The sequence below is a fragment of the Dermacentor variabilis genome, chromosome 8 (assembly GCF_050947875.1).
Source record: "Dermacentor variabilis isolate Ectoservices chromosome 8, ASM5094787v1, whole genome shotgun sequence".
NCBI lineage: Eukaryota > Metazoa > Arthropoda > Arachnida > Ixodida > Ixodidae > Dermacentor > Dermacentor variabilis.
In genome coordinates, this window is record NC_134575.1 from 167,166,145 (window position 1) to 167,187,944 (window position 21,800).

Genomic DNA, 21,800 nt, shown 5'->3' on the forward strand with positions numbered 1-21,800 from the left:
CTTCTAAGTTCCTGAGAGCATTATTGTTGACATGGTCAGACCATGACGCAGACCTGACATTGGTACACGGTAAGGCCTCCCTAACGTCACAGGTTTCGAAAGGAGCGTCTTGCTCGGGGCACGATCTACTCTTGTACTGTACGTTGGGCAGTCGTTCGGCCCGGCCGTGCCCAGAGGGAGATACCTGCAGGTGAGATTATCCAGGATTTTCGGCACGTCTTCTTTTCCAGTGGGCTCGTACACAACTTTTTCCAGAAGTTTACTTTGGTTGGACCTAGTATTGGTTTTATCTAGCAGGTGCTTAGGAGGTTCCACTTAGCACCTACCCACATTTTTCCATCTACAGAGTTGCTTATCTCGTCCGTCCCGCTGCTGCTTGCTTAGTAACCCACAGTGCTTCCCTATGGCCCTGTTAATCTCCGCAATCCTTTTTCTAAGCCGTAGATTGAGCTTTTTTTCCCACCTATTGGTTAGCGATTTCTTTGCTTCAAGAAGGTGCGCCAGCCAACTTCTATCCTTTTGATTTCGAGCTCGGTCTGGACCTTCTTGGTCGCCACCTTTCAATGAATGAATGAATGAATGAATCAATCAATCAATCAATCAATCAATCAATGAATCAATCAATCAATCAATGAGCTTTATTTAAGGAATAGTTGGACCAATAGCTTATGTGGCTAGTAGCTGGTCCAATACACAAAAATACATATACATATCAATCAAGTACATACCTGCTCAATAAGTAAGCACATTATTTACATGAACAAGTGCTTTTTTAAGGAGGAAACATTACGTTTGGATAGATCAGAACAACGGTTTAGATACAGGATCAAAATTTCTTGCTGCTTTTCTTTCTACAGACATAGCGTTCTATGTTATAGCGCCAAAGAACTCTAATAATAGTTCACCGTAGGCACTCCTGTAATTAGGAAGTAATTAGAACGTTCATTGCATGGTGTTTGCACGCGGGAAGTTAAATATGGTGTTGGGTAAGGGGAAGTTGGTTGTTGAGCATTTTGTGAACAAGTGATCTTACAATTTCTTAACGCCGTGAGAGAAAGAATACGAAGGTTAGTAAACAGAGTGCTACTAGGCTGATCAACTGAGGAAGATGCTATTATTCTTACGGCGCGTTTTCGCAACTGCAGTATAGGTGTTAAGTAAGTTTGATATGTTAGGCCCCATATTTCACAATAATAGCTCCTGTGGGTATTAAACAAAGAAAAGTATATGCAAAGAAGCAAAGCAGGAGCAAAATATTGCTGGGCGCGGGCCTGTGTGTAACAGCAGAAAGCGAGTTTTCTACAAGCAACGCTAATTTATTCTCTCAAGTGCAAGTGACTGTCTAATGTAACCCCTAAATATTTAATTGTATGAACACGATCCAGAGATATTAAGCCTGATGCCTTAATATCTTCCCTGATCTGTTGCGTCCATTGTTCCCAAGTTAGCTATCGTACCCTGCTGCTCTCACTGAGAACGCCCTTTCCGAAATTTTCTATAGGCATCCCAATCAGTGACTACAAATTGCCTGGGAGAATTAGATCTGACCTCCAAAGTTGCGGCCAGAATGTTAGGATCACTACCAAGATTCTCGCTGAGATTAGTCCAAATGGCTGATTTGAAGCCCCTGGCGAAACACAAGTCGGGAGTAGTATCCCGCGTACATGAATATCCGGTCCTAGCTGGAAGCGCCGGATCCGTCAGAGGTAGAAGGTTGTGGTCGGTTGTAACCTGCCACAAGTCTACTCCTTTGTGCATGGTGTGGAGGTAGCTCCACGCCTGGTGCAGGGGCGTTGAAGTCTCCTGCCACCAAGAGCAGACAGGACTTGGCCCTACTGTCAGCCTTATTTAAGATATTTGTGAATCGCTGCTTATGGTCGTAGGGCGAGCTGTACATGTTAAAAATGAAGATGGCGTTTTTGAGATGCTTTCCGGCGATAAGTTCAATGAGCGACTGCTCAACCTTATTGTCTTCGCAACCGATGTACTATGATGTACTATGAAAGTGAGATGATTTGCTACCAGGGTGCTCATGGCTCTTTTCCCTTCGCCCTGACAAGCATGAATTTTGTAACCAGATACCGACACCATTTCTGTGAGAGTTTTCTGAACCGAAATATTTTGGGGCTTCTTCGATGTGGATCCAACAAACTGATAAAGGACATCCCTTTTTCTGGAGAAGCCTCTACAGTTCTACTGCCAAACTTCTATGGTATTTTGTTGAACCGCCACTTTGGGTGTTATTGTTAACGCCTGGCTCGAGCCCCAGGAGCATGCACTAGTTTAAGACTGGGGTGTCTATCTTGTTGCACCTGGACACGAGAGTTTGAATAGCTTCCACTTCTTCTAAGACGACTCCCATTGCGAGCGTCACCTTAACAACCTTTTCGAAACGACTATCCGTCGCGCTTTGCAATTCCCCGATTCAATCTGGAAGGACGCCCTTCGGCTGCCCGCCCGTCTCAGAGAGTGCTCCCCTTTTGGACTGACCGCTAGTCACCGACTCTGCTACCGGAGCTTCCTTGGTAAACTCGACCACAGGGGGAAGTGTGGGGAGGGGGGGAGGCGTGGCTGCTCAGGCTGACTGGCGCCCCCCCCCCTTTGTCTTTCGATCGTGTCTTTTAAGTGCTGCCACTTCGGACCTAAGCTATTAGAGAGCCTGTCTCAGTAATGCGTTTTCTTTTTCTAGTTGTGCGATGTTATCATGCTCTGGAAATACACGCCCCGTGACCTTTCTCGGTGGTGATGGCGGTGGGTCATTGGCTCGATCAGCCCAGCTGGTGCCCTGTCTGATGCTGTAGTCGCTGGCTGGCACCTCGACACGAACAGCAGGAGGTCCCCTAGAGCCACAAAGCCCCCCCCCCCTGGAGCCGGATTTGGTCCTCGAAGTCTTGCGCCCCCTTGAGGATGAGCGCGCTGTAGAGCGGCCACCTGATCCGTTACCGACGCCACCGCGATGACGTGAACAGCTCCGTGGCGTATATCCGCTGAGGGCTGCCTTCATGGGAGCCCGGCAATTGCATCAGCCGGGATGCTTGCTCTTGCTTGCGTCGCTCCATACGGCATTGTCGGACTACGAAAGGCATTTGGTAACGTTGCCTAAAGGTGAGGTCCGCCATCATGTGAGGCCCTCCACAGAGGTGGCATTTCAGAGAGCATTCGTGGTTGTTTTTGGGGTTGCTCATGCCGCACCCCTGGCAGATAACATTTTGGGGTCCCGCACAGACATCGGCTCGATGGCCGAGCTTACGGCAGGCATAGCAGGTATCGGTCTGTCAGCGGTAGAGCGAGCACTTTACGAGGCTTGGGCCATATTTAACGTAATCAGGGACGTTGAGGTCATTCAAAAGAATGACGGCCGTGCTCGTATTGTTAATTCTCCTTGCCATGAGGGCACTGGGGTTTTTGGGCTGAATTACGAGGCGCTGTGACTACTCATGCACTATAGCGGAATCAACGCCATGTATGGCCTGCTTGCGCGAGTTCTCTGGGGCAGCGAATTAAGCGCTCACGTCGTTATCGGCTTGGCCGACGTTGATGGTCTTCACCCCAGCGTACGCCACGGCGTTGCGTCTCGAGGGGGTGCTCGCTACCATGATCTTCTGTATCATGTTTGGACATATGATGCCCTCCGTGAAGTCCATGCGTGGGCGGTTTGCGGCCGTGATGAGGGATTGGGCGACCTTAATATGGCCCACCTTCGTGAAGACGAGACGATTCGAATGTACTCCCTCGGCAACCGTGCCAACCTCGAAGCGGCGTTGATACGTTGCTTCACGCTCGCTGGAGCAGGGCGTTTGTTCCCGGCACGGGGTGCGCACCATGCTCGGTCGCCTTGCTCGGGCGCGTCCGCGCTGACCGACTTGCGCTTGTTTATTGCCGAGGTCCATCCGGCGTCGTTACTAAGTTCCTCGGGGGAGATGCCCTCCCTTTCCACAGTTATTTGCAGGGCCATCGTGGCGTGGCCGATGGGGTCACGGGCTCTTTCATCTATTTATCAAACAGCCCGTGAGCTTTTAGAAGCTTTTCACATGAAGGAACAGGGCCATGACTGCGTAAGTCATACTTCTGTTGCCTTATACCACGCCGGGCGCAATTTCCTGCGCAGCTTGTGTTGACATGAGGCAGGTTTGATTTGTCTTCACCTCCTCATTCCGACTTCATTTTGTTGTCACGTGCGAGCAATGTTTATGTATGCAGATATGACACAAATAAACCCAGCTGATAGTTTGCGCTCTTTTCGTCGACCTCATTTTTTCCTGTGTTTGTTCTTTCTTAGGTGCAACTCTTCCTAAAACACAGAACAAGTATGTTAAAAATTTTAAGAAACACCTGGAACATGCTCGCCAGAAATTTCGTGTCGAGAACTTTCTTGCAGTGTTACAGATCTGAATGAAGCTCTATTGGTCTTACGTGTTGTATCGTGAAACGAAACCACATATGAAAAAAGACTACATAGACATCTTAAGTATAATTTTCGGGATATTTATCGGCACATTAGCACAATGAAAGATATATGCAGGACACTTAATAGGTATACGATGTTGTTTGGACTAGCAAGTATACACGTTGTGTGGAATTAAAAAGGAAGTATTTATTACTGCTATGCGAACAATGTGGATACGCTGCTCTTGATATTCCTTTTAATATTCACAATTAAGTCTTCCGGCACAAATTCCTTCGGTATATTTGTGTCTCTGCAATTTATTGTCTATAAGAACTAGTAAGAAGCGATCTTACGTAAGCATGATCGTAGTACAGAATGTGTCAATTTGTACTGACTAATAAGATACTCAGCTCTATATTATCCTGTTGTGTATTGAAAGCCTTTCTTTGCGATAGGTTGCTAATAAAATCAATGAATAAACCAGATTTTCCTGCCTGCTCGTGTTATGCCGAAACAAATAAAGTGCGTGGCATACTAGCTCGCGCACCTTGAAAAGGAAGAAAGGGGTTTCCACACAGATACGTTGCCCATATGTAGTAAGAAAAGAAAATTAGAAGCCGAAGAGCGTTGAAAACAAAATCTAAAAGAGCAGAACGCCCATGTACTGTGCGTTGGGTGCACGTTAAAGAGCCACAGCTGATCGAAATTCCGTTGATCCTGCAGATAAAATCGTGTGCTCTTCGAGCGCATGGCAGACGACAAGTGGGAAGGCGTTCCCCCTCGCGCATTACACAAACCGTTCTCATGGGAGCGGACTTCGTTTTTTCTTTGTTTTCTTTCTCTCGGAGCTTGGCCTCGGTCTCGGAGCTTGGCCTACCAAGCGCCAGGGTAGGAATTGGCGCTCGTGACGCAATTTCCATTCACCTGGGGTGTATACCAGCTGACGTTGCTGAGGGTAAAGTTGCTCGCTGCGGCGGGGTGTATTTTTAAAATTAAATTCCCAAGTTTTAGGTGCCAAAATCAGACTCTGTTTACTGGGCACGCCGTAATGAGGTACTCCGGATTAACTTCGACCACCTGTGGCTCTTTAACGTCCACCCAACGCACGGTACACGGGCGATAATGCAGTTGATCCCTTCGAAACCCGTCGGGCTCTATCTTGAAAGGAATAGTCTTACGTGAAGGACGGACAGAGGCGGGTTTTTTTTCTCTTTTGGTAAGCACATGGAAGGCTGTAGTGACCATGGGATGGTAAGAACTCGAATCAGCCTACACCTGAGGAGCCAACGAAAGAAACTGGTACATAAGAAGCCGATCAGTGAGTTTCAGTGAGTTAGCGGTAAGAGGGAAAACAGAGAAATTCCGGATCAAGCTACAGAACAGGTATTCGGCGTTAACTCAGGAAGAGATTCTTAGTGTCGAAGATATGAACGACAATATTATGGGTGTCATTAAGAAATTTGCAATATGAGTCGGTCGTAACTCCGTTATAAAGGATGTCAGTAAGCTAATGCAGGAGCCGAAAGATCTGATCAAGAAACGCCAATATATGAAAGCCTCTAATCCTACAGCTAGAATAGAACTGGCGAAACTTTCGAATTTAATCAACAAGCGTAAGACAGCTGACAGAAGGAATTATAATATGGACAGAATTGAACATGCTCCCAGGAACGGAGGAAGCCTAAAGCAGTGAAGAAGAAACTAGGAATTGGCAAGAATCAGATGTCTGTGTTCAGAAACAAAGCCGGCAATATCATTACTAATATGGATGAGACAGTTCAAGTGGCTGAGGAGTTCTATAGAGATTTATACAGTACCAATGGCACCCACGACGATAATGGAAGAGATAATAGTGTAGGGGAATTTGAAATCCCACAAGTAACGCTGAAAGAAGGAAAGAAAGCTTTGGGAGCTATGCAAAGGGGGAAGGTCGCTGGGGAGGATCAGGTGACAGCATATTTGTTGAAGGATGGTGGGCAGATTTTTCTAGAGAAACTGGCCACCCTGTATACGCAATGCCTCATGACCTCGAGCGTACAAGGAATCTTGGCAGAATGTTAACATAATCCTATTTAATAAGAAAGGGGAAGCCAAGGACTTGAAAAACTCTAGACCGATCAGCTTACTGTCCGTTGCGTACAAAGTATTTACTGAGGTAATTGCAAATAGAATCAGGAACACCTTAGACTTCCGTAGACCAAAGTACCAGGCAGGATTCCATAAAGGCTACTCAACAATAGACCATATTCACACTATCAATCATGTGATGGAGAAACGTGCGGTATATAACCAACCCTTATATATAGCTTTCATTCATTGCGAGAAAGTGTTTGATTCAGTCGAAACCTCAGCAGTCATGGAGGCATTACGGAATCAGGGTACGTAAAAATACTGAACGATATCTATAGCGGCTCTAGAGCCACCATCGTCCTCCATAAAGAAAGCAACAAATTCCCAATAAAGAAAGGCGTCCGGCAGGGAGATACTATCTGTCCAATGCTATTCACATCGTGTTTACAGGAGGTATTCAGGATTTGGAGGAATTTGGGATAAGAGTTAATGGAGAATACCTTAGTAACTTCCGATTTGCTGATGATATTGCCTTGCTTAGAAACTCAGGGGACCAATTGCAAAGCGTGCTCACTGACCTGGAGAGGCAAAGCAGAAGGGTAGGCCTAAAAATTATTCTGCAGAAAACTAAGGTAATGTTTAACAATCTCGGAAGTGAACAGCAGCTTACGATAGGTAGCGAGGCACTGGAACTGTTAAGGGAATACTCCTGCATAGGACTGGTAGTGACTGCGGATCCGGATCATGAGGCTGAAATAATCAGAAGAATAAGAATGGGCTGGGGTGCGTTTGTCTGCATTCTCAGATCATGAACAGCAGGTTGCCATTATCCCTCAAGAGAAAAGTGTATAACAGCTGTGTCTTAACAGTACTCACGTACGGGGCAGAAACCTGGAGGCTTACGAAAAGGGTTCTGCTTAAATTGAGGATGACACAATGACCTATGGATAGAAGAATGATAGGTGCAACGTTAAGGGATAAGAAAAGAGCAGATTCGGTAAGGAAACAAACGCGAGTCAGTGACGTCTGAAATGGGCATGGGCAGGACATGTAATGAGAAGGGAAGATAAGCGATGATCATTAAGGGTTACGGACTGGATTCAAAGGGAAGGGAAGCGTAGCAGGGGCGGCAGAAAGTTAGGTGGGCGGATGAGATTAAGAATTTTGCAGGAAGGACATGGCCACAATTAGTACATGACCGGGGTAGTTGGAGAGGTGTGGGAGAGGTCTTTGCCCTGCAATGAGCGTAGACTGGCTGATGATGATGATAGAATTGGTTACGCATTTAAAATACATGTTTTACTTTAACCACAATCACACGGGCACTCGAAGTTCGTCTGCTCCGTGGCTGTGTTGTCAACACATCGGCATCGCATGAAGACTGGGTGGGCATCTTTAGAGGCACGGTGTCCGCACAGACGACGAAGCCTACGCCCCTAATCACCTCGGGCGCCGGTGCCCTGCCTCCCGCTGCCGCCCTTGCCTCTGCCACCGTCGTCGTAGTCACCGACTGTCCCTAGTCTTTACGGTATCACGCAGTGAAACTACAGCGCATGCCCAAATGCGCGCATACCCGCACCGCAGCCCGCCGCCGAACGCACAAGTGCTTTATCAAAGCGAAACGTGCGCTTGCAAGGCTTTGGTGCGTTTACAAGGCTGCATTTTTGTCCAGTGCATTCTGCAGTCACGTGCGCGACACGTACTTCGCGTATTGCTGAGTTTAAGGCTGCCAAGTAGTTATAGTGCAAGACGCGTTCGCGAATGCGAACCGGTTCACGATGCATCGTGTCACGTAAAGTATCTGTGCCTTAGATGTGCGTTATTTTTTATAGCTTTTAAGTAATCTCTTCGCAAAAGCTTCACTTAAGATAGATTCCAGAATTTTCATTGGATCCTTCTTTTCCTGCGTTGTGTCCTGACGATGAAAATGCAAGAGCTCATACCTTGCAGGTGCATCAATTCATTCGCCATCGGTAGGCTGCCCCTGTTTCTGTGCCAAGGTATCGCATCCAACTCTAAACACAATAATGCTGACGGCGAGTCGGCCTAGTTGGAACAAATTCATTTTAAAACTTATTGTGCGCAAACAAACAGGGACGAAGAATAGAAGAAACACAAGGATAAGCGCTCGTCCTTGTGTTTCTTCTATTCTTCGTCCCTGTTTGCTTGGGCACAATAAGTTTTAAAACAATATTGCTGCATGCTGTTTTGTCGAATCTCAAGCTCTGTGAATCCGGTGCAGAAATTTGTAACAAAACTAACGGCTTTCGAGGATCCACAGGCGTCCGCCTGGTTGCGGCCGGAGACAAACTTGGTCGCCCGAACACTGCCTTTCTTCTTCGTCTAAGTTTCAATTAAATGAAATCAAAGTGACAGTAAGAATTCGATGCCACGATCGATCGATTGATTCGTTGAAATTCACCCCTACCGTCGGCTTCCGATACTTAGCGTCAGATACGGTCAGCACAGGTAGCTCAATGGGTGAGTTAGGCTCGAAGGACAAAAACGCTGAAGTACGAACAAACAAAAACTTGTATTTACCTTTAAAATTACAAAGATCAGTCACAAGATTGCATGATTTCAACAGTACTGCGGTTGCAAAGAGTTACACTGGTTCTGGTCCTGGCTTCGGTGCTAAGGATCATCGGCTCTGCCGAAAGGTGCTTTCCCCAAATTTCCCACAGACGCCGAGGTCCCCATATGGTTCGAATCTGTAGAGCACACCTTGGAGGCCCACGAGCTGCCGCGAAGCTATTGGGGTCAAATAGTTTTTTTCGCTCCTAGCGCAGCGCATTGAGTACCTGTCAACATGTTTGACTCCTGCACAACACGGTGACTATGAAGCTTTAAAGGAAGTCGTCCTTGATGAGCTTCAGTTGTCCCCCCTTGAATATCAAAAAAGGTTCTTTGGGGTACGGAAGCGGAAGACCGAGACGTGGAAGAGTTTCACGACTCGTCTCGCCAGTTACCTAAATTTTTATGTGGCATCTAGGGACGTGTAAAACATTGCGGGGCTGCTAGAACTCTTGGTGGCTGACAAGCTGAAGACAGTGTTGCCGGAAGAGGCGCTCCGATACGTCAGGCTGCGAGAGGGTGCATGGTGGTACAAGGCCTCGGAAATTGCTAGACTTTTGCAAACTTTTGAGGACGCTCACAGCCACGTATACATGCCTAAGGGGCCACCTGCGGACGCCAGCGGTAAGGGCCCGCAAAAGACAACTGAGAATCGCAACAGCAGTGGTTTGGTTTCGCACCAAGGACAGAGGACAAAACGAAAATCCCCGTATCCACCCGCAGGACAGCACAGGCCAACAATCTGCTTTGAGTGTGGGTTGGCCGGGCACATTAGGACATGTTGTCCGCGTATCCACGATAGGCTGGCGCAGACGGCTTCAAAGCAGGAACAGCCGGAGAGGCTCGCCGCTCAGGTCTCGCTAGAGAACAAATCCGCGGGTGACCGCTTGTTGCGTGTAGCTCTCAATTGCAGGGGCCGAACAATGAAGGCAATAGTGGATACGGGCGCCGAGATAACTGTAGTTCGCGAAAGCGCTGCATCACAGGACTTAGCACAGTCGCACGGCAGCGTCAACCACCGTGCAGCATTTGGCGAACGGGTTGAAGCGAAACTCGTAGCGCTACCGCTGACGCTAAAACAGGGACAACCCGTGTTTCCCAAAGTCGAGTAGGCGACACCAGTATTTTGCGCACTCAATGATAGGCTGAGCGTCAGCGCGGACTGCCTGCTCTCAGCAGAAGGCTGGAGCGCGCTCCAGCAGGGTCTGGACGAGGCTTGCGAGCCGCCCGCAAACAATCCTCCGCCGAGCACCAGCGAAGAGCTGATTACAGCCGTAGGCCTAGATGGGGAACGGGTTAATCCTGAACAGCCGGTTACCGGGGCGAGCGGGGTCGAAACGCTGCATCCGAACGAGGAAGGGGCCGAAGAAGAATCCCCCACTAGCTCCGATACAGTGAGGGGTGATGCCGGTACGTTGCGTGAGGAACAAAAGCGTGACGTGACTCTCAGCAGGGCCTGGAAAAATGCGAAAGGAGCGGCAGGGTCGTGATTGATGGACTCCTTTGCCACCGTGACCACGTATTGGGACAACCGATAAAACAGCTGGTGTTACCAATGACGAGGCGCGGTGAGGTACTCAGTCTCGCCCACGAGTCATGCTGGGGGGCCGCCTTGGCTGCAGCAAGACGAGAGCGAGGATTAAGCTTAGTTTCTTTTGGTCAAGCGTCGAAAAAGACGTTATGGTATTCTGCAACAGGTGCCACGGGTATCAAATCATGGCAGACAAAAGACAATCAGACCGAGAGCCTATCACGACTCTAGTGAGGCCGCAGTACCCTTTTCAGAACGTAAACCTACACGTTATAGAGCCGATCGATCGCCCGAACAGTCGCGGCCATCGTTAAGCCTTGCGCATCATAGATCTTTTCTCCCGCTGGCCTGAGGTCGTGTGCCTCATCATTAACAACTAAAGCATCCTGTCGACTGCGCCAGTAAGAATTGGATGCGAGGATCGATTGATTCGTTGAAATTCACTGCTACCTTCGGCGTCCGAGACGCACCGTCAGAGACGATCGGCACAGGTGGCTGAATGGGTGACTTAGGTTCGAGGGCAAAGACGCTGCAGTAACGAACGAACAAAACTTGTATTTACAGATAAAACAACGAAGTTCAGTTACAAGATTGCATAATTTCAACAGTACATCGGTTGCAAAGAGTCACACTGGTTAGGACTACATAAGGCGACCCTATTTTGGCAGAGGCCATGGCGCTTAGCACCGAATCCAAGTCCACAACCAGCGTAACTCTTTGCAACCGATGTGCAGTTGAAATTATGCAATCTTGTAACCGAACTTCGTAATTTTGTCTGTAAATACAAGTGTTGTTCGTTCCTTACTGCAGCGTCTTTGTCCCTCGAACCTAAGTCACCCATTGAGCCACCTGTGCAGACCGTCTGTCTCGGACGCCGACGGCGTGAATGAGTTTATACGAATCAATCGATCGTCGCATCGAATTCTTACTGCGACCTGTCGCATTTGTTGCGCTGAAGTAAAATTTGAATCACATAAACATTTCTCCACGTGCACACGACCCTGTGATGTTAACGTGCTACGTCTTTTGCTGACGCTGATACCTAAATGTATACCATTATAAGAGAGCAGAGCGCAGTGCGATCAACCGTGGGCTGCAAGCTTACTAATTAAACGTCTTAGCCACCATTCATCAGTGAACATTAGTGCCTCTATATGAGAGATAGCTGAACATTAAGTACATTTTTTTTCAGCACCAGATGCAAGAAAGGACACGACAGGTGTCCTGTATGGTGTACCATGGGACCAGGATGGAATACGGACGTAGTTTATAAAGTTTCGCTTTGCTGCCGTTTATTTTAGGCAGGGCACTCAGAGCCTTGAATCAATACAATAGTAACTGATCATAAACGCTCATTCGCCAGTGGCACACCGTCGAAACTTTCGTTTTGTTCCAGCAATATAAGTGCAGTTTACAATGTGCAGGCATTATACTTCTGTTTATACGTAAGAGCGAGAGATGTGGCCTATGACTGAGGCTGGCAATTCATTACCAGAGGTAGCACCTGCGCAATTCACTCGCACAGAGCGATCGTCATGGGCGAAGTTATCTTTCGCCAGTGCACGCGCGTTCATGATGAACGAGTTGGCTGTGCTTTCCCTTGAGCATTTCTCTGGCACGTTTTGTTTCTTACTCCTTTTTCTGCCTCTGTCCAAGAGGGAGAGATCGAATTCCGGCAGTGGCGTCAGCATTTTCATGGAGGCGAAATTCAATAACGCCCAACAGTGGGGGCATGGTAAATAACCCCTAGTAAGCAAAGTTTATTCGTATTCTCCCGCTACGACTTGCCTCATAATCGTATCATAGTTTGAGCCCATGAAATTCGAAACTGTTTTTTTTAGCTTTTTCCTTCGGTGTAAGAAGTTTTAGTTGATAGTCGGCGTTCGGCTTATCTTCTTGGTTCCTTTTTAGATTTATAGGTGAATAAATTATGAATAATGTTTGTTCTTTTTTCTGATTGAGTGTTCGGACATTCGTTTGTTTTAGGAAAATGCATGCACGAAGGAAAGCTGATGGATCATGACGAAATCATCAGAAAGGACGACACCTGTGAGTCGTACCGTTGCGACGCTCACCGGAAGACGATGCTGGTTGATCTGTGAGTAAAATTTTGTTTAAATATTAGCCATTTGACACATGAAAGTTCGTCAGCACATAGACTAGCACCTGACATGCAGTGGCAGCGTTTAACAACAAAATTCTGTTCAGTAGACAGCCGAGCTTAGCTCCTCGAGAAGCTGTGTCGTAGCCATAAGACAGGCTGTGAGTATTGATAAAGCTTTCCAAATTCTCGGCAATGGGTTGGCCTTCTTCTGCAGAGCTTCGTCACATGCGCGAAATGAAAACATATAAAGTAAAGCTACCACCGCTGCAAACAAATTTTGTAATGCTTGCGACGTGTGTAATTTTCAACTAGGCTACTGTATTAGCAACAATGACGATCATATCGTCATTGACGACGGTCACATCAGCCGGCCCATATAGTAATGGCCATATTGCATGCACAGATAAGGTTTGGTATGAATAATCTATTATGTGTGTCTATGTCTAAATAAACGAATCAATACATTGCTTAGATAAGCATACATCAGGCACATAAGATATCCGCTCTGCCAAAATGTTGGTAGTCGCGTCAGAAAGCTGTGCCAAATGCGCCCACGGTCTCAAGGAGTGACTTTCCATCCTCAACTGGAGACAGCCCTTATTAGTTAGACGTTTGACGGAACAATGTCGACCCTTACGTTTACAGGGGAATGTGTTGCAGCACAGTGGCTCATCGTGTCAGGGACCATGTGTGCAGTAAAAAGCGTTCGCGACGTTTGAAGTGCACAATTAATGCACTTAATGAATACCATGGTTTCGGTAAAAGTTAGCAATTCACCTTGGAAGAAAAAGTGCTTCTTTAAGTAGGTCTAGGAGCGCCAGAAGCAGCTCAAAGGGGATGCGTGCTCTTGGAGAAGGCGAGGCAGGAGACTGTATATGTAAATAAGAACGTACTATACGGAAGACTAGCTACAACGGGAAATTAATTCGCTATGCAACATTAGAAACTGGACGCTGGAAACAGAAATATTCATGATGCTGGCTAATGCATCCAGCCTGTCTATTCAAGTGATAATAAAGGTAGACTACGTATGAAGACATTTCCACAAGGCTGAATAAATAAAAAGTACATAAATGGTATTATTCTTTGCTAATATTTACGAGTTGATGATGCCGTTTATTGGCATCCCCTTTCAAACGGGGCACGACAAAGTGGGACCTAGCCCGCTTAATTTAACCGGGTTTCACTTCATCTATCTTTATATAGCCTTTTGTCTTTGTGATCCCAATCTTAACTTTTGTATTCCAGGGGTGCTATAAGGTAAAGCTATTCCAAACTTTTCTATTCCAATTTTGCAATCAGCCTTCCGCGATTGGTCAAAAACATTTTGGACCACCCCCCTTTCACCTGTCTGCCACGCGACGTCGCGTAAACCGTGATAGCTCCCCTTCTGATATAACGTGTACACACGAATTATGCATGATTTCACCGAACAAGAGAAAAATAGTTATTTCGGATTCGACGCTTCTTCGCCATCAGCCCTCGGCCATTGGTCAAAAGTTTTCGGGCTGCGCCCACTGCACCTGCCTCTCACGCGACGTCATAAAACCGTAAAAACTCAGCGAGTCAAAGTGACGTGTACGCGATAAAGATGCATTAATATGCCGAACAAAACTGAATTTTCGTCTGAATAGCCGCAGGCTGCCCCGTTCCAAAAGGAATCAAAGATGGCTTCCACTGATCGCTCAGGCACTGGCTACTCGCACCTGTCGAAGAGCATGGGTTTATTTGCGTGTAATAAAACTTTCTATGTGGCCGTGTAACGTTTTCGAACACTTTCGGCCCGTTTACGACATCGTTCTGCCAACTCTCCTTTGCTGAGGATCCGTTTTAGCGTCATTCTTATGCTTCCTTTGCATGCCGCCGCGATTGTCGACGAGCCACCGCAAGCTAAATAAGGCAAAGCGGACCAATCGCAGACGCCGGCACCACCCTCTTCATCCGGTTATCGATTTTCAGTGCAGAGGCTCGGCCCTATCGAATCCCTCTCCACTTTTAGCGTGCTCCTCGCCTCTTGTGAGCCAGTTAGATAAGACAAGCCGATCAGTGTAGGCAATGTGATTCCTTTTTCAAGCAAACAAAAGTGACCTTCTATGAACGAGGAGAGCGTTTGATTGGTCTGTTCAGAGAACCAGGCGGGTGACCACCCGATTCTTGCGTCGGCGATTACGCAGATTTGACGTCAGGAAATTGGAATAAGAACACATTGGAATAGTTTTACGTTATAGGGCCCCAGAGCTCCCTTAGTATATTTTACCATTACCTACGCTTGCAATGGCTGCGGTTATATCAATCTCTTCCCTGCTTTTTATTGCGATAGCGTTATACAGAGGCTCGAGGCCCATTTCTGCCGTCAGCGTCGCTGTCGCCGTCCACGCCGCCGTGAGGTTCTGCACAAAGTCCAGGGGCGACAATAACGTCGCCGTGCGTGGTATGGTGTTATGTGCTGGCCAAAGCTTGTGAGGGTGAGCCAGAGAACGCGGTTCACTCTCGCATGCGCGAGCGAGGAACGCGGTCTGCGAGCGTGCCTTCTCCTGTCGTGCGCGATGCACGGCGGTCAGGAGAGGGAGGGAGGGCGTTCTTCTCCGGTGGCTACAGCGTTGAGACAACCGCGGCGTCTACTACGGCGTTGGGCATGCGAATGGCGGAAGCCGTAGTCATATAGTTTCTCAATAATGTAGTGAGAAACTCTATGGCCGTAGTAGTAGAGTGTACTAGATTGGTATAGTGGGTCAAACGAGGGCTTTATTGAAAATCCAGGTGGCGCCCCCGTCACGTTCTTTTGAACGTAGCGGTCGCACTTGCCGGAGGTGCCGGCCGGCAGAGTCGGTGTGTGCCGCGCTCGAACGCAGCGTTGCAGTTGCGTTCGAGCATGACTGCAATCAGATTGATCGCGTTTGTTGTTTTCCTTTTTAAACCTGATGTGCGTGTTTTCACTGCGTCGTGAGAGAACGCAATTCAGTGCTCATATTGCGAAGAAATGGGGTTCGTGTACAGGAATGTGACGAAGTACAGGAATTAATGGACTGTGTGGTTTAATTGGGTGTTAAATAAAAATTGTTAAACCGTCTTTTCCTGCCTTTCTGAAGGCGATATATTGAATTCTGACAAAATTTCCCCTATGCCCTAATAACGGCAGCAATCTGACCTTTAGCAGAATGCAGGCCACATTATTTGTTACGTGCAGCCCATTTTTTTTTTGTAGGTTAATTGTGTGTTTTGAAAATATTTATGGAATAGCCGTTTTTCCCTATTTTTATGTGCCCTACGACGGAGACGTAGTCGGTATTCCAGGTCCCCTGTGTGAAGTAACCAAAACACATTGTTTATATTTGCTTGAATTAGGAAGCACGTTATCGGTTGTCTATGTCTTCGAGCTCGCGCAGGTTTCCATATGCCTCCAATGTCAGCGATGATTCAAGTAAGAGCGGGGGCGTTCTCTCATTAGACCGGCCTTCATCTCTTGCATGTCAGCCCGTTTTTTTTTTTTCGTGGGCTGCTCGCGCGGGCTGCTCGTAAAGATACTCCGGAAGATACGGCAAAGGATTGTGGGCACCGCATCAGACCAAAGCGCAGGCTTTCTACGCTATATAGATACTTCCTGCCCTTCAATAATATGCACATAATACCTCAGTATATATTTTGCGTCAAAGCGCCGCTCACAAATGGAATCGATGGCTTCTAACGGACCGATCAGTGCGGTGACGATTGAGCTCCCACACCGGGCACCTTTCTACATCTTTAGGGACTCCGAAGAGAGCGAGCTTAGCCTGGCCTTTCAATCTGATGTATATGGTTTCGCAACCCACTATAGAACAGTAGTCCTTTCACCAAGGTGTGCTCATCCTCTCATCCTTTGAACACTCTGCCAAGTCGCCGAGTTACCAGACAAACTATCGACATATGCGAGGGCCGTCTGCGAGCGCATGCATCGTACAGACGGCATCGTTTGACGGAAGCGAGGAATCTCAATTCATAACGAATCAGTAAATTTATTGTATTCTTTTCTTTTTCGTACATACTAGCTGCAAAAGTGACCCAAAAAAACGACAAGCACGAAGGTGTGTCTCGCAGACGATGGCGCGTCGAGCAGACGCAAGGCCGGATTAAGAGAACTGGGGGCACTGTGCTAATGCCCATGCAGGCCGCCTTTCCCCATACTGACACCCCCCCCCCCCCTGTCACCTGCTACGCTAATGGAAATATGCCAAGTTTCATTTTGATTCCACCAAATTAAAGAGAACGAAGTGCGACCAACGAGATTATTATTATTTTATATTATTATTATTATTATTATTATTATTATTATTATTATTATTATTATTATTATTATTATTATTATTATTATTATTATTATTATTATTATTATTATGAGAAAAACAACAAAACTTGCTTGAAACTCGTGCTGTTGTAAGCACCAACACATGTGTTCACTTTGTGATTAATCTGCATTCTGTTTTCAGCAAAAGCTAGGCTTTAAGGAAAAATTTTGTGCACTCAAGACGAACAAGAATGTCGAAAAGACAACACAGCTCAGATGTCGATCCTTCTGAAGCTAGGCTTTGTTTGCATCACTAAGTTTAATCCCGTGAAGAGACACATGGTTGCTTCCAAAACATTCTTTATTAAAATTGAAGCACCAGACTGCAGTAATCGTCATACACCTTACTCTATAAATATGCAATAGATATATACAATACATAAGGCAATACAAACCATAAATTGCACTACAATAAAGAATAAGATTACCAACTGTAACCACAAAACATTATTTAAAAATATTTGCGTTAAAGGTAAGACAAGCAAGGACGGCACCAAATAGACGTGGCACTATCAAAAATAACAAAAATACAGTTCTTTATAAGCACGCTAAACATCGCAAGAAGAACAAACAAGAGACGAACAACGAAGATTTGCCTATCTTGAATTAAACTGCTCAGCGTTTCATTCACAACGTGGAGGCTGGGAAGCGACACAACGAACTTATTGGAGCTATTCATGTATACTGCAAACAGTCCTCTTTTAAAATTGCATCTTTCGCGCCTTCGTTTTGGCGTAATCAGATATAGTCTGTCTGAAGGATAGATCGTGGAGGAGGTCACTTTCAATGGACATGATAGCAATCGAGTTCACCTTGTCCTCAAGGAGGTTTGAACGAAGGCGATTTTTTGTCAGTGACAACTTGTAAAACGATCGTTCGGTTTCACAGTTTGCCACGGACATGATTAAGTACATTCGCAAAGGAATAGAAAGGTTCGCAAACACATCAATAAGCTTTCTTTCGTGCAGCAACTTCATTATTCCCAGGGGACTCGTGTCCTGGCGCACAGAGTTGTGCAGAAAGTTCGCAAACTGAACGATTTCAGCGGAAAATGCTGGCTCCAAATCATTTTTGTAGGTTTTCACCAATTTCTAAGCCGGCTGGGCCAAAGAGGCGTCGCTCCCAATTTCTTTCAGCAATTTTAAGAATCAGAACCTTTCGCAGAGTTCAGAGTAGGCAGCCTTTCGCACTCGAAAAGCAGAGCCTAGACTTTCAAGTACAACTTTGTAGGTCTCTACGATAAACTTTTTTCCTACCTTGTAGCGCACTGTCGCTTTTTCCGTCCGGGTGCTTACTCAAAATGGTGCGTTTGCCCTCATCCTGATAACATTGATTGGTACTTAGCGTGCGTGCTCTCTCTTCGAAGGTATCAAAGAGAGGTCGCAAATAATTAACAGAGCCTTCTGGAGATCCCAGCAGGTCTACAGCAGTTGAAATGTCTAGGTCTGGTTTCTGAAGTGCTACGCTCGTTTTGTCAAAGCGCTCCAAGATTTCACTCCATGAAATCGCCATGAATGCAGTCTCTAGTTTTGTCATTTTCTTCAAGAGAGAGTGCGCTTCGTTCCTAGTGGCACCGTTTTCTTCCTCGTTCTTCGATGCAGCTTCAAGGCAACACAAGACTGCATTGAAAATTTTCAAAATATCCTTACATGGTTCAGCGTGTCTTGATCACCTGGTCAGAAAGACTTTCCAAAACGAGCTGCTGGCCAGTTCCGCCCATGCTGTCCAAAAGATACCTCCATCGCTTAGGTGAGGCAGCAAAGAACACATACAGTCTCTGAATTACATTGAAAATTTTGAATGCCTGAAGGCAACTATCAACGCTACACGTGCCAACTAAGTTCTGAGACTGACCAGCACCACGGGACGTAGACTGCCAATTCGTTCAGGTGTTTGATCTGAGCTTGCAGTCCTTTGTATTTTCCTGACATGTGAAGGTGGCTGGCTCGTACACACGTTGCCGCCCATACCGTAGATCAGTACAGTATTGCAAGGCCTGCGGTGATATCGGCCACCGGCAGGACGTATGCCCCAACCCAGACAAACATATCTGCAACCGGTGCGGGGTGCAGAACCCACAAGGAGACCATGATTGCCAGTCGCAGTGCAAACTATGCGGACTACCTCACGAGACGGCAAGCAATGAGTGCGAGAAAAGGCTCAAGCCAAGACCCCCACCCGTGTACGTGAGGGAAAGAAGTAAATCAAGAGGCCGACAACTATCTATAACAAGGGAGGCAAGTTCAAGCTCCTCGGAATATGGAACAAGTAAGCCACAGCAAGAACAGCAGAAGATCAGCTGCGCGGAAGTGATAGCCAGTTTCAAGTCGACAACCGATCCATTTCCCTCAATGCCGACACGAGAGCGAAATTCGATATACGAGGAAACCATCTCCTCCCTCAGAAGGCAAAACGCCGACCTGATGAAGCGGAGTGAAGTGCTCATGAAGCATCTAGAAGAGCAAGAAAGACGTCAGGAGGAATGGGACAGAACAGCTCAGGCCAGGGAACAAGCCCTAGAGAGGAAGCTCCAACGTCTCATTGACCAATTGCAAAAACAGCAGAAACCGATCACAACACCAACGCCGCCGAGGGAACATACTCCCCCAATAGAGGACCTAGAATCGGGAATAGAGTACAAGATGAACAAGGCCCGAACCGAATACAAGGCCGAACTGAGAAATGAGTTCCGAGCCCAACTGGCTCAGGCCGTCGACACGATAAGCAAATCCGTGGCAGCCACCGTCCAAGCACCCGTACAAACGCTCCGCCAGGAGATCACCCAGATGTGCAACGATCTTAGCCAACGCATTTCCATCCTAGAAAAGGACAAACAGCAGGCAAGGAAAAAGCCAAAATACCCCGTCAGAGAAGCCCAGATGAACGAGACTCTGGGAAGCCAAGATGGCGAATAAGATAGTAAAGAAGAAAGAGGCGACCGAAACCCTCAAAATTTGGCAGTGGAATCGCAGAGGAATAAATCGGAAACGGCAAAATTTAATTCACCTATGCACCCTACACCAACCTGACGTCATCGCGTTACAGGAAACAGAAACAAATAATATTACGATGCGCGGCTACAAAACGCACATCGCCCAAGGAAGGACCCGGACCGCCGTCTTCATCAAGAAGCATTACACGACGCAGCAGCACCAAATCAACCACAGGATCGAACACACTCTCATCGAGCTGGTTCCTCCCAAGAAAAGCCTGCAGAGCCTCTACATCCTGAATGTGTACAGTCCTCCGCGCGACACATAAAAGACTTGGACAAGTTCCTGAGAGAAGTGAAGAAAGTCACCAACGGTCAAAAACTTCCCGTGGTGGGTGACTTTAACGCTCCACACGTGGCTTGGGGCTACCGGTCAACCAACAGGAAGTGTACGGACGTGCACAACGCGGCACAACACCACCAGCTGACGTTGTGGACCGATTCTCTAATACCAACTAGAATCGGCAACAGTGTCTTCAGAGACACCAGTGCAGACCTGACCTTCTCCACTGGCTTAAGGCAAGTCAAGTGGTCGAGACTGGACGAGACTCTGGGCAGTGACCATCATATTATCCAGACCGAAATCATGCACCACAATACCCCCGTGAGATTAGGTCAGGCCAAAATTAGGGACTGGCCTGCTTTCCAGAAAGATGAACACCCCAGAAGCCTAGAGAACATCGAGGAGTGGACCAAGAACGTGACGGACTTGGTTACCAAGTACACAAAGACCATCCAACTCACTGCGGACAATCCCGAAGTCGACCCACACCTACTTCACCTCTGGGAGGTAAGGCGAGGACTTTTGAAGAGATGGAAGAAGCAGAAGAGAAACCGCAAGCTCAAGATCCGCATTGCCGCAGTCTCGCGGCAGGCGGAGGAGTGTTCTGAAAAACTCGGACGTCAAAACTGGAAACAAGTGTGCAACCAGTTACAGGGAACCCTCAGCAACCGAAAGACCTGGGTCATTCTAAACACCTTTCTGGCGAAGACGGAATCAAAAACTGTCACAGGGCAACACATACAAAGACTTATACACAACTTCCAGGGAACCGAAGATGTGCTCGAAGCCATCACCGGGAAATACATCGGAGACGAGCAACAACGGAAGACGCAGCCAGTCATTCACCCGGAGTGCGAGGGGGAACCCAATCCGGATTTAGACCAACCTTTCACTAAGTCGGAGATCGTGGCAGCCTTAAGAAATCTCACAAGAAACACGATGCCCGGCAGGGATAAAATTAACAACAAGACCCTTTGTAACATGGAAGACGGCGCGACGGAGAGTTTACTGAAGTATATCAATCAAAGCTGGGAGACCGGCAGTATACCGGCTTCCTGGAAGCACGCGGACGTAACGATGATCCTGAAACCCGGCAAGCCCATCAACCTACAGAACCGTGGGTCCGATCTCTCTCACGTCATGCGCGGGAAACCTCTTCGAGCACATGGTCCACAATCGTCTCTCGCCCTACCTGGAAGAAGGTGGGCGCCTCCCGAACACTATGTTCAGTTTCCGGCCTAGCCTCTCCACCGAGGACATTCTACTCCAGCTTAAAGAAGTCATCGACGGCCTCAGCACATGTCACAAGAGTGCCATCCTGGCACTCGACGTGAAGGGAGCCTTCGACAACGTCTCACACGAAGCAGTGCTAAACAGCCTACAACATACCAACTGCAGACGGTGGACATACAAGTACGTCCGGGACTTCCTGAAGAGTAGAACGGCGACCATAGGCCTGGGGAAACTCAGGACTGAGAAGTTCCAAATACCGCAGAAAGGAACCCCCAGGGGTCGGTGATCTCCCCGTTGCTGTTCAA

General features: G+C 47.4%; 1 protein-coding gene across 2 annotated transcripts in view; it reads left to right on the top strand.

Annotated features, from left to right (window-relative positions):
- LOC142590707 (uncharacterized) overlaps positions 1–21,800 on the top strand; it is an 83,394-nt gene that overhangs the window by 20,227 nt on the left and 41,367 nt on the right. For both annotated transcript variants that reach the window (XM_075703123.1, XM_075703124.1), the window contains one exon: positions 12,549–12,660. In XM_075703123.1, the coding sequence (XP_075559238.1) occupies positions 12,549–12,660 (112 nt within the window). The remainder of the gene's footprint in view (positions 1–12,548; positions 12,661–21,800) is intronic.